This window comes from Agrilus planipennis, unplaced genomic scaffold (genome assembly GCF_000699045.2).
Source record: "Agrilus planipennis isolate EAB-ADULT unplaced genomic scaffold, Apla_2.0 scaffold17, whole genome shotgun sequence".
Classification (NCBI taxonomy): domain Eukaryota; kingdom Metazoa; phylum Arthropoda; class Insecta; order Coleoptera; family Buprestidae; genus Agrilus; species Agrilus planipennis.
In genome coordinates, this window is record NW_020439021.1 from 2,144,153 (window position 1) to 2,155,467 (window position 11,315).

Consider the following 11,315-nt stretch of genomic DNA (forward strand, 5'->3'; position numbering starts at 1 on the left):
TTAATATTTGCCGTATCAGTATCCCAGTTCCTAGATCTGCTGTTGTCATTGTTTTTTAGATTATATTGCAATTTGTTAATAATTTTTTATAACAAAGGCAATAGACGAAGTCGGATGAAGTACGAAACCAGCAGTCGGGTCAGAGGATTAATGGCGACTGACGTTCAGCGAAATCTGCACATCGCCATGAACAATACAATAGTTTTTTATTGCCTGTTATCCCCGATTAAGTGCGCGATAAACTCTTCCGCTTTGAAGTACTCGTAAAACGTCTTAATGCAAATTTTATGACGTCGAACTGGCACAATTCGTGAGCTGTGCACTATTGCAACTTCCAATAGTTCATACGGTAATTCGTTTAGCAAATAGTCGTTTCGGAGAAAAGGTTTCGGATACTCGTCCGTGTTCGTTTGAAATGCGATAATGCGAATTCCACTTTTTATTTAATTCAAACATCTGTCTGCTGAAAGTTGCTTAATTATTTAAAATGGCTAGCTACCAAGTTCAACAACAAGGAAATTTTCATGTGAGGTAAAAGCCGTGACAAAGGGAATTAACGTTTCGTTCAGGGGAAACTAAGGAAACAGAGAAATTAGTTGAAATTTTAGATAATCGAAAAAATCTCCCCCGAAAAAAAGCACCGGAAGAAGGCCCCCGGGAAAAACAGACCCAGAAAAAATCCCTCAGAAAAAATCCCCTAGAAAAAAGACCCTCGGAAGTATTGCATTCATCGAAGTAATTAATAAATACTTCTTGTGAATTCAACCCCCAACATAATATTATTGCTATACATATAAGCAAAAATAAAACAAATCAAGTAAATAATAACTCATGCTGTCTATTCAACGTTATCATTATCAATAAAGACAATAACTTGAAGTGTTGATTTTTTAAATCAAATGATAACGTTTGAATAAATTTTTGGTGATTTTTTTCCATCATCATCATGAGGTCGTCAGTCCTAAGACTGGCTGGACACGCACCTTCACTCTTTCCAATCCTGAGCTAATCTTCGCATTTCCTTAAAACTAGAACAACCCACATCCTTAACTATTTGTGAACAGATATCTAATGTAGGTCTACCTCTATTCCTCGTATTTCTTGTTGCTGCCTCTAATGTGTCTCTGACTAGACCTTCATGCCTGAGAAGGTGTCCTACCAACCTATCTCCCCTATTTCTTATTGAATTCCATACAGTCTTCTGTTCTCTTATTCTTTCTAATGTCTCTTCATTTCTAATTTTCTCAATCCACGGTATCCTCATTATTGGCCTTTAACACCACATTTCGAACGCTTCCAACCTTGTCCGTCCCGCCCACTGTCCATGTTTCGCACCCGTACAGCGCCGCGCACCAAACATACACCTTTAACAAGTTTTTCCAATTTTGTGAGCATAAAAATGACTTCATTTTATTATAGGTGACTGTCTTTCCTCTGTTTTGTATACCTACTGCTCCTTCCGTTTTGATTTATCTAACTTCGTAGATGCCTAAAATCGGTAACTTTTTCTAATTTTTCGTTTCCTGTCTTTATATTCGCTCTTTAACTACTTTTTCTTTTTTCTTCCTTTGCATACCAATATTTTTGTTTTACTTTTATTTATTTTGACTTTTTTTTACAAAGGGGCATTTTTTCCGGTGACATTTTTTCTGAGGGAATTTTTCTCCGTGACTTTTTTCCTAGACTCGAAATTTTAAAATACTTAAGAATCTTGTGTGATCTCGACACACATTTTAAAGTGTTCGGTAATAAATGTTGGGAATTACTTTATCATAAAAATAGTATTTAAACGAACATAATATAATTACTGTCTCTAATAATACATGTCACATGAAAACGGAAATTAATTGCTCGTTTTATTTGCATTAAAACGTAGAAAATGCATTTCTGTGCTTAACACTCTACATTGTGTATATAAACTAGTAGCAGGTAAATAGCTGCACGTGTCAGTTATGGGTAATAAAGTTGTCGCTTATGGATTCTACGCCACCGTTAATTTGCTTTCATCCGTAATGAGTTTCGAATTGTAATGCAATAAACTGTGCGGATTTTGCATTATATTGTCCGCGTAATAAGAGCGGATGTACACAAAAAAAAGTGCAACATGTACCTACCTGCAAACGAGGTACGTCCCATCAAATCCGTAACTATGTGCAAATTAAAAAAAAAGGACAAAAATGTTGCTCTTGCATAATTATTTCCTAGTAACGAACAATAAATCAACGGGCTGTAAACAGGTCAAAATAATCGGTGTTAAAGAGAATTTTAATTAACTTCAGCTAAATACATAATATGAAAATTAACAAAATTTAGTATGAAGTTTGATCGAGAACAAGCATCACCTTGAAATATCATCATCATTATCATAAGTACGTCAGTCCTAAGGCTGGTTAGACACGTACCGCCACTCTTTCCTATCCTGAGGTAATACCTTGAAATATAACCCTAAAAAAACAATAAATCGTCATTTTTGACAAGCTTTTATTAACTTGACTTGTATGTATATATCTATTTAATGGAATTTTTCAACGCAATTTTCACGTATTTTAAGATATCCAATTGATTTGAAAATTTGCACACGTATTAAAGACCGATGACAATACAAAAATTTAACCGACCCCCCCCACCCAGTCACCCCCCTTTTGAAGTACGTCTTCGTGCGGTTGGGCCGAGGCGAAGCTGTGGCCATGCTGCGAGTGAGGCTGAAGGCCTAACTCCTCGTAGGAGCGAAATTCCTTACGGTCCCCCTTATTTACCCCCTACAACATAACTTCTCTCCCTGCCAAATGTGTATGTTCTCCGATTAGGATGAAAATCGATATCTTGCCTCGGCAGTGTAAGGCGATTGCGATTTTCGAAAAAATTTATGGGTTCCGCCTTTTTACAAGATGTCTGTTATAATAAAGTGATAAAAAGAAACATGCGATCTAAAGCGTATTTCATGTGCAACTTCTTTGGTAATATGAATGAATATTAAATATTATATGCACAGTGTACAGTTGTAAGAAATTCTCTTTAATGCAACTATATATTGTAATGGTAAACATTATAAAAATGTAACTAGGTCATCGTCGTTTTCTGTACGCGCTCGCATTTAAATTGAATATGTATGTAAGTATTCAAATATAAGAATGCAACGTGTTATTATTATTTTTATGAGGTCCTTAAATCAAAGAATTCTCTACTCCACTTCATCTTTTTAAAGTAAAATTGCTCGTTCAGAATATCCTTTATTCTCCGTCCCGAAAATGGAGATTTGAATGCATCGCTTTCGCAATATCTATTTACTCAGTCTTTCCACAAAGAATCGCATGTTTCAACTGGATTGTCTACTCAGTTTTACGTCAGTTGTTTACCATTCTTCCTAAAGAAATTGTTGAATGTCTTTTATATACAACAATTGTTTGGTAAAAGAATTCTTGTAAGTAGTTAAATGGAAAATGTTGACGAATAAGATTGAATCGCATTCCCGGTTTTTAATTGTGTTTGCTTATGAATATCCTCATATACCATCTAATCTTTTGCTCAGTTAAATTCTATTTTATCAAATGTAGAATTATTACTAACCTAGTAGTAAATTTTGACGGGATTTTACTAATATTGAAAATAACAATATAGGCGGGATTAGAGGAACAGAATTACAAAAATCAGGGCCGGACTGAAGTTGAAAACAGACTTACAAACATAGGTACAGGCCTGACGAAAGAAGCTGACGAGCGGTCGCGCAGGTACTTGCCCATTTATGACCTATTTGGGTAAGTCACTTGGAACCGATACACAAATAAGCTTTCAGTAGGCGTAAATTATAGTATTAATACAGATAGGACAGTAGCGTACTAGAAAATAATGTAAAAACATGACTTATCAAAAAGAAAAAATTAACCTATTGCTTTTGTTTTATAGTTAGTTTTCACATTCACTGTCATCATGGGAATCTCTATCACTGTCACCAACATCAACAATTAGTTCTTCTGTTTGTCTGTCTATTACTTGCTCACTGACTCCTATTTTTAAATATTTAATCTACGCCCCTGATAGGAATACTGAAGAAAAAGGGCTGCAATCTTTATACCTAAAACTGCCTCCTTTTGCCACCGCGCATCCACGCCATTTTAAAATTTTCGCCAGCTTCCAGCGTCAGGCCTGTAGCTGCTATTGTAATGTTTGTGTGCCGTTTGTTAATTTTGATAAATCTTTTATTAGTTATTGAACATCCAATTTGACACGTTTAAATATTGTTGTTTGTTTCAAGTTTAAGGGTTCTTCCTGTATATGATCGACATCTCCTGAAAGAAAATATAAGCCAACACACTTTAAGAAGGTTTCACGAAAATATACGGTTTTTTCAATACATTATGATATATCCCATGTCTGTTGACATATAACGAAGAAAGTTTGACCACCTTTCTCGTTTTTTTTCTCGTATTTTCTCTCATGAATTTTTATTAGATAGCCCTAACACGCACACACAAGTTCGCGTACGCTGTATATATATTTTTGTGTTTTGCCATATTTTCTTAGGAATCATAGTAGTTGTCTTTCTCTCTCGTTTTCCTTTTTGCGGCGAACCGTCGTCACAGTTTACTTCTTGATACTTTTTTTCTTGGTGTTTTCGTCGGCCTAGAAACCCGGTATGCAAATCGGCAGGTAGCGGAGGAATTCAGGAATAACAAATCGCACCCGTTTCTTTTACATCCCTCGCGATTTAAATGCATTAGAGGCAATCAGTGTGTGACAGCGGGAAAGCGGATTGTATAGGTACTTTTCGCAGAATGGCGATAAAGCTTTTCATCGATTCGAAAGCGACGTTGCCGAATGAAAAACACGTATGAAAAAGGATCTCGTACAATTTTTTTCCAACACCCATCTCGCACCCTGGCTGAACTAATGGAATGGAATAGGAAAAAAAAATACTTGCGGAAATATCTGGCTATAAATTGTAAAGTAGAACCTAAGAAAAACCATTTTCTATTTACCAAAAATTTAATAAATGGTTTTCGAAAAAACCTTCCTATGTATTTTTGCAAAGGATAAATGATAAGGAAGGGGATTCATACTAATGAAATTAATGTTTGTACATACATATAAACATATTAATTACCGTTCATCACTCAAAGATTAAAATTGATTTGTTAATAAAGTTCATCAAGAAGAAAGAGGATGATAAACCGCGACTGAAATCAACGCCTGGACGTAGCGTTTCGTCGACTTTCTGAAAGCGGTTAACAACATCAATAGATATGTAGTTACTGAGATAGTAGTGTATCTTGCACCAATTTCGTCAAAACTCATGCACGAAATGTTGTCATACTTGACGCATCCAAAGAAAACTGCTACCTGTACCTATTAGAATGTACAGTAGAATCCGATTATAACGACGGCCAAGGGATCGGTGATATTACGTCGTAGTAACCGGAAGGCGTACTAAACGAACAGACAATTTTTGTGTTTGATTAATCACATACATTATGTATTTATTAATACATATTTAAGTGACCAGCAGATAAAAGAACATTTATGATTTACACCGAATTCCTTTGCAATTATTACATTCGACTCGCCATCTTCTAACCGTTGTATTATAACACTTCTTTCATCAATGGAGAAACTTTTTCTTTTTGTAGAAGCCATTTTTATACGCGTACTCACTCATTACCCGCAAATTATGTAGGTACTGCCATAAAATAAACAGTCGCATTTCAAGCAGGGCAGCGGTGTGTCGGCACAGGGGGTGCGCGGGGCGGAGATAGCTTCTTATATAGGATTTAATTTGTAAACTCGTCGTTGTAACCGGACAATTATGTGTGCAATCCTGTCGTTAAAAGCGATCGGTCGTTGTAAGCGAAGACGTAATAAACAAATGTCCTTTTATACAGGTAGATATAAACTCATTCTAAAACCAAACATACGCCTATACTTACGTTGCTAAAAACAGTTGGTTGCTATATGCGAACTCGTACAAAACAGACTACACTGTAGTTTTGTTTTTTTGAGCCGTTCATACGTATATGTAATCTATACAGAAATATTTATAGGAATGAGGGTTGTTTTTTTTAACGTACAGCAGTCTCACAAGTCTTTGTCAAGACGACTGTAGTACATATATACATACGTTGTCACTGTCATGTCCTCGGTTGCTTTTCTTGTCTGTAAACGCTCTCGACGCCGCGCCGTCCATTTACAACACTGTCGGAAAATCGTGACGACCAGCAGTCGTTTTAGGAGAGTCATCCCTTTCATAGTACAATAGCGAAGACGATGAAGGAAAAGGTTTGAAAACGTGACTCCTTTCCCTATTGCCGACACGATCAGTATCGGTACCTTCTTCTTTTTTTGCTCTCCGTAGTGTTTTCAAAAAGAAGTGCCGATACAACACCGCTCTTTAGAATCGAATTGTTGAAGAATTTCAGTACAAATACTACTACTACTCCTTCGTGATTTGGTAAAACCTTTATAATATTCAGGGTAGTTTTATATGCTTTAACAATAGAATGCGCTTCCAGTGGCATTTTATTAACTAAATGCTACTCAATAACTTATGTACAGCTGAACCATCGAGAGGTGACCTCTGAGTTTTTCACCTGCATTCGGCTAGAAAAGGATGTCGGTCTCTTTCGGGCACAAGGGGTTGATCATTGGTAACACATTATTTACACCAACGTTATGGGTTATTATTATGTTTATTTATTCGTTCACTATATTGATTATGAAAATTACAGCCGAGTCAGTTTGTATGCGCTGTGTTCTTAGCTTGAAGAAAAGCTGAACTTTAATGATTTATCTTAACACAGAATACCGCGCACCTGTAGGCAGTACAATGTGAGGGGTCAGGTTTCGTTGGTCCAGCAGTACTACGTGTTCTTATGGACAGAATATCTATTTGTTTAATGCTAAAAACTATAACTCTTAATGTTTTCAGACTAAATAAATAAATTAACTTAAACTCGATGTTCTACAGTATGACGTTCATAATTGTAGGTTTATTGTACACGTATGTTTTAAAATTACATGGCGACGTTTTTAAAACTGGTTAATTAATTTATATTATCAAAATAAAGTTTTGTTTAATGGTTTAAAAATCACGCGGATCCTTTTTGGCCAGTATATATACTGTATGTTAGTGATATATACTGTTCGTGTTTGCTAATTTTGAATGCTACTTTATATTTATTTTGTAGTATGTTTTTATACGATTCTGTTCAAATGACTTTTAATTTTACGCCAGTGTCTATTTTTTCCCCACTGGACGATGATTTGAAATTATACCGAGTCGAACTAGCTATTAATATTTGCGTTTATTTTATCTATAGTTACAGTAAATATTGGATTAAAATTGAATAAATTACTTCATCAGTGTATTCCTTTTTTCCAGATTGACCCTAAAGTAGCATTTCCTAGGAGAGCACACCCAAAGGTAAGTTGTAAAGACTAACGATCAATCTCACTCATCGTCAATTTATATATTAATATTTAACGTATGATTGAAGCCCGTTTATGGGAGCTTATAATGTACGTACATTCATGTATTTGTATAAACGAGCGAGGGAGGGTATAAAAGATAAATGAGAGAATGCATTAAGGCAGTTATACTACTACGTTACCAGATTATTTGTCTGTTTGTTTGTATGTTTGTTTACGCATCTCGTGAAAAGTGTTGACCTAATTCGGGAGGATTTTTTAGAATAACGTAGAGCTCAACTTAAAATTACATTTAGTTATTATTTCATCGGAATCGGATTACTCCAGGCTTAGTCAGACAACATGCACAAGTTGTTAGTGTGGAAAGAAGAAAAGCTCTAATGTTTTTGGTCTTGATATGCGCGTTATTAGAGTGGGCTTCGGCAATTATTTTCCGGAACAATAAAGCTTCTACAATGACAACGCACTTTTGCGGACATCGATTTTCGTGAAAAAAGGAAAGAAATCGGCGAAGGACGGGCCGAGATTGACGTTAAAAATTTTTAGAATCGCTTCCAATGTTACCCTTATGTATAATTTATAACTGTAGTGGTCATTGTAGTTTCGGTGTCATTGTTTTTTTTTTTGATACCATAAATATATACCTAATACAGGGACGCGTCAAGAACTTTTTTAAGTTGATTCCATCTACAATGGCAAAACCAAATAAATTATTTTTGTTGGTTATATTAAGATTGGCAATGGTTCGGTGGTTTAATTGTAATAGTAATGGAAAATAGTAAAACTCCAATTGTACTTTATTGATCAGTAACAACAGAAACGTATTAACTCAAAGGGAGCTTCTTAGGAGCTAAATTTTAAAATGTACAAAAGTCTCTGCAGCATCCTTATAATATATCTCTGACTAGCCTTTCATGCCTGATAAGGTGTCCTACAAACCTATTTCGCCTATTTCTTATTGACTTCCATAGAGTCCTCTGTTCTCCTATTCTTTCTAATACCTCTTCATTTCTAACCTTCTCTATTCACGGTATCCTCATCATTTGCCTGTAACACCACATTTCGAACGCTTCTAGGCTTTTATTTTCCGCCGCGCTCACCGTCCATGTTTCGCATCCGTACAGCGCCGCGCTCCATACATACACCCTCAACAATCGTTTTCGAATTTCTAAATTAACCATTAGCCAATCTAATATTTGATTTTTTTTACATATTTCAATAAACGTGTGGTTTGCTTGCAAAGACCTCATAGAACACTGTATTCACTACTACGGTTCTAGAAGATCTCCTTCTTCGATTACAATGCGATATTTCTACATACGTTTTACGTAAATGTCAAGAAAACAATTTCTTATATCAATTTTGGACACTCATGCGTCATGCGGATTCTATATCAGGGTTTAAGAAGAATTAGGGTTTAGCAATGTTGTGTTGGTTTTATTACCGGAAAAACAACGACCCAATATCGACTCCCGCGTTGTTGGATGGCAATAATCGTTGAATGAGCACGAAGTGAATTGAAACGATAATGGTAGACGCCAAAATTCGTTGTTGCCACCTCGTCCTAATCGATTATTATACAATAGCCTACCTATCTGGCACCGCATCAACGAACGCGAACGCGCTTAAACTCTTTTTTCCCTTTTCCCCTTTCACAATGAGCATTTCGTCAAGAGGATACGTAAGAGGCGCTACTGATGTGAACGGTTAAATTTTCGCACCAAAGAATTTTCATTTTAATCGGTATAGTTAATGTTTGACAGCGTGTGAACGCATCGGAACAACCCCCAATTTATAGTACGTTTCACCGGAATAACGAAATATGTATAGTGTTGTAGTAAACAACATTATTAATTCAGCAATTAGTGGCNATTGCTTAAATCACCCAGAATCACCTCACCAATTATATAACGTGAATCACTTTTTAAATCCGAAGTTTGTAAAAAGTAGGCAGTAAACTTGACGGAATTTGAAGGCTAGCTTCCGGATTTGTTATTTCCGAATTTTATAATGTGATTGGCATTAAAAACACGCTCACCTTCAACGAAATTTCCTTTCCGAGGCTTTGTGTCAGCTGAATCACATATTGAGTCAATACTTATCATTTTATCGTAATTTAAAAACTTGGAAATTGCACGGTACACTGTAGGAACTACAATAAATTTTCCCTAATCGGCGGCATGTTTTTAGGCTCCTCCCATTTGACGGATCCCAATATCTTGTAAAAATATTGCACCATTCCTTTAAAGGATGCTCTGTTGCTCATATTGAACACAATTTGCTGTAGCAGTTTTTTAACTTTTTAATATTACTTTGACTGGGCCCTATTCAGACTTGACTTCTTGAATAAAAATATATAGGTTATTGAATTATCACAATTTGATCTGAAAAATACGCTGACGGATAGTACAATGTGTATTCAAAATACTTCTATTTTACCTTTTTTACATAGGTACGATTCTAACACGTAGAGTAGGTAGAATAATGAGGAAATATTTGTCTAAAAAAGTTACAGCTATCTGTTTATATCTGGCAAACAAGCTTTTATTTGGAGTTTTCTTTCAATTTGTGTAATGAAATTTAAATTTTTATTCCCAGATAGGGTATACTGTTTATAATAGAATGCAGAAGGAATTGTGTTCTCAAACCAACCAACTTTGTCTGAGTAACTATTATATCCGTTTTCTTCATAGAATTAGGGCTTTTTTCCTTTTTCCTGCGCCCTCCCTATAGCTTTTCTAATGATAACTAAAGGACTTCTTCAGTATCAAGGGGGAATACAATAACACAACAACAACATAAAGGTCGTCGCTTGCTTATGGCGACGGCGACGTGGAATAACGACGCCAACCTCATCCGACATCGTTGTCGTAGTGGAGTTTACAATCGCGTTTCTATCTAGTCCCGACGTCGGTTCTCAGCATCCGTCGGTATAGAAGGGGAGATGCTCTGAATGGCTGCCGTAATTGAGGAATTAATAATTGAAAGCAGTCTCTTTTTGTTATCCTTTGAGGCACATGTGTATCAACAATGACGGTGGACACTGGACGAAAAGCGGAAAATCTGATGGACGTCCTTCATGATAAACGAATATTTAATGTGTCTAGGTACCTACAAAGTTCTGGTGCTGGTTTCTGTATCCTGAAATCGGAATCATGCATTGCGTACTTCTTGACATGGGTTGCAACATCTAAATCTATCCATAAATTAATAAATGTTAATTGTTTCCAACGTTTTTCCTCTGTTTTAAAATTTGCAAAATAACCGTTCGCGAACACAAAAGTGTTTTCGTTTTGTTTAAGGTATTCATGAATTTTATTTCATTTGTTTAACGTCGTTGGTAGTGGCTATTGTTAGAATGAAAGATTAACGCCGAGTTTTGGGCGTAGAAGCGAATGATTCCGCCTGAGGAAATGGCTTCCATCGCGCTAAGTAATTCAACGTTTGCAACGCCACTTCTGTATTCGCGGCACGATTTTTTGCTGTACAGCCAAATTAACGATATGGTTATAGGGGGGAACTGGGTAGTAAAAGGAAGGAAGAGAGACAAAGAGGGTTTGTGGCTAAATCGGCTCATTCGCATGATCGGTTTTAGACCTCAAAACAAAAACCATCTTATCATCTTAAAAACGTGCAATATTACGTGGGAAATAGGTACCGGAACTAAATTAATTCTAATTAACGAAATCGCTTGAGAAATTTTGAAGTAGATTCAGAAAATACTACAAATGGCGCAATAAGCGCCATCTGTAGCACGATGCTACATTTTAGAATTACGTATGCTCCAACAAGGTCCACTTGTGTGGATATCTACTTGCTGAAAACGAATCCCGGCGTAGCCAACCTCAACGTGATAGGCACGTTAGCTTAATCGAATAAAATAATTCGAAGTGGTC

The 11,315-nt window shown here is 36.0% G+C and overlaps 1 protein-coding gene across 3 annotated transcripts in view; it reads left to right on the forward strand.

Annotated features, from left to right (window-relative positions):
* LOC108744325 (RNA-binding protein Musashi homolog Rbp6) overlaps nucleotides 1–11,315 on the forward strand; it is a 416,279-nt gene that overhangs the window by 348,615 nt on the left and 56,349 nt on the right. For all 3 annotated transcript variants that reach the window (XM_025976307.1, XM_025976305.1, XM_025976306.1), the window contains one exon: nucleotides 7,373–7,414. In XM_025976307.1, the coding sequence (XP_025832092.1) occupies nucleotides 7,373–7,414 (42 nt within the window). The remainder of the gene's footprint in view (nucleotides 1–7,372; nucleotides 7,415–11,315) is intronic.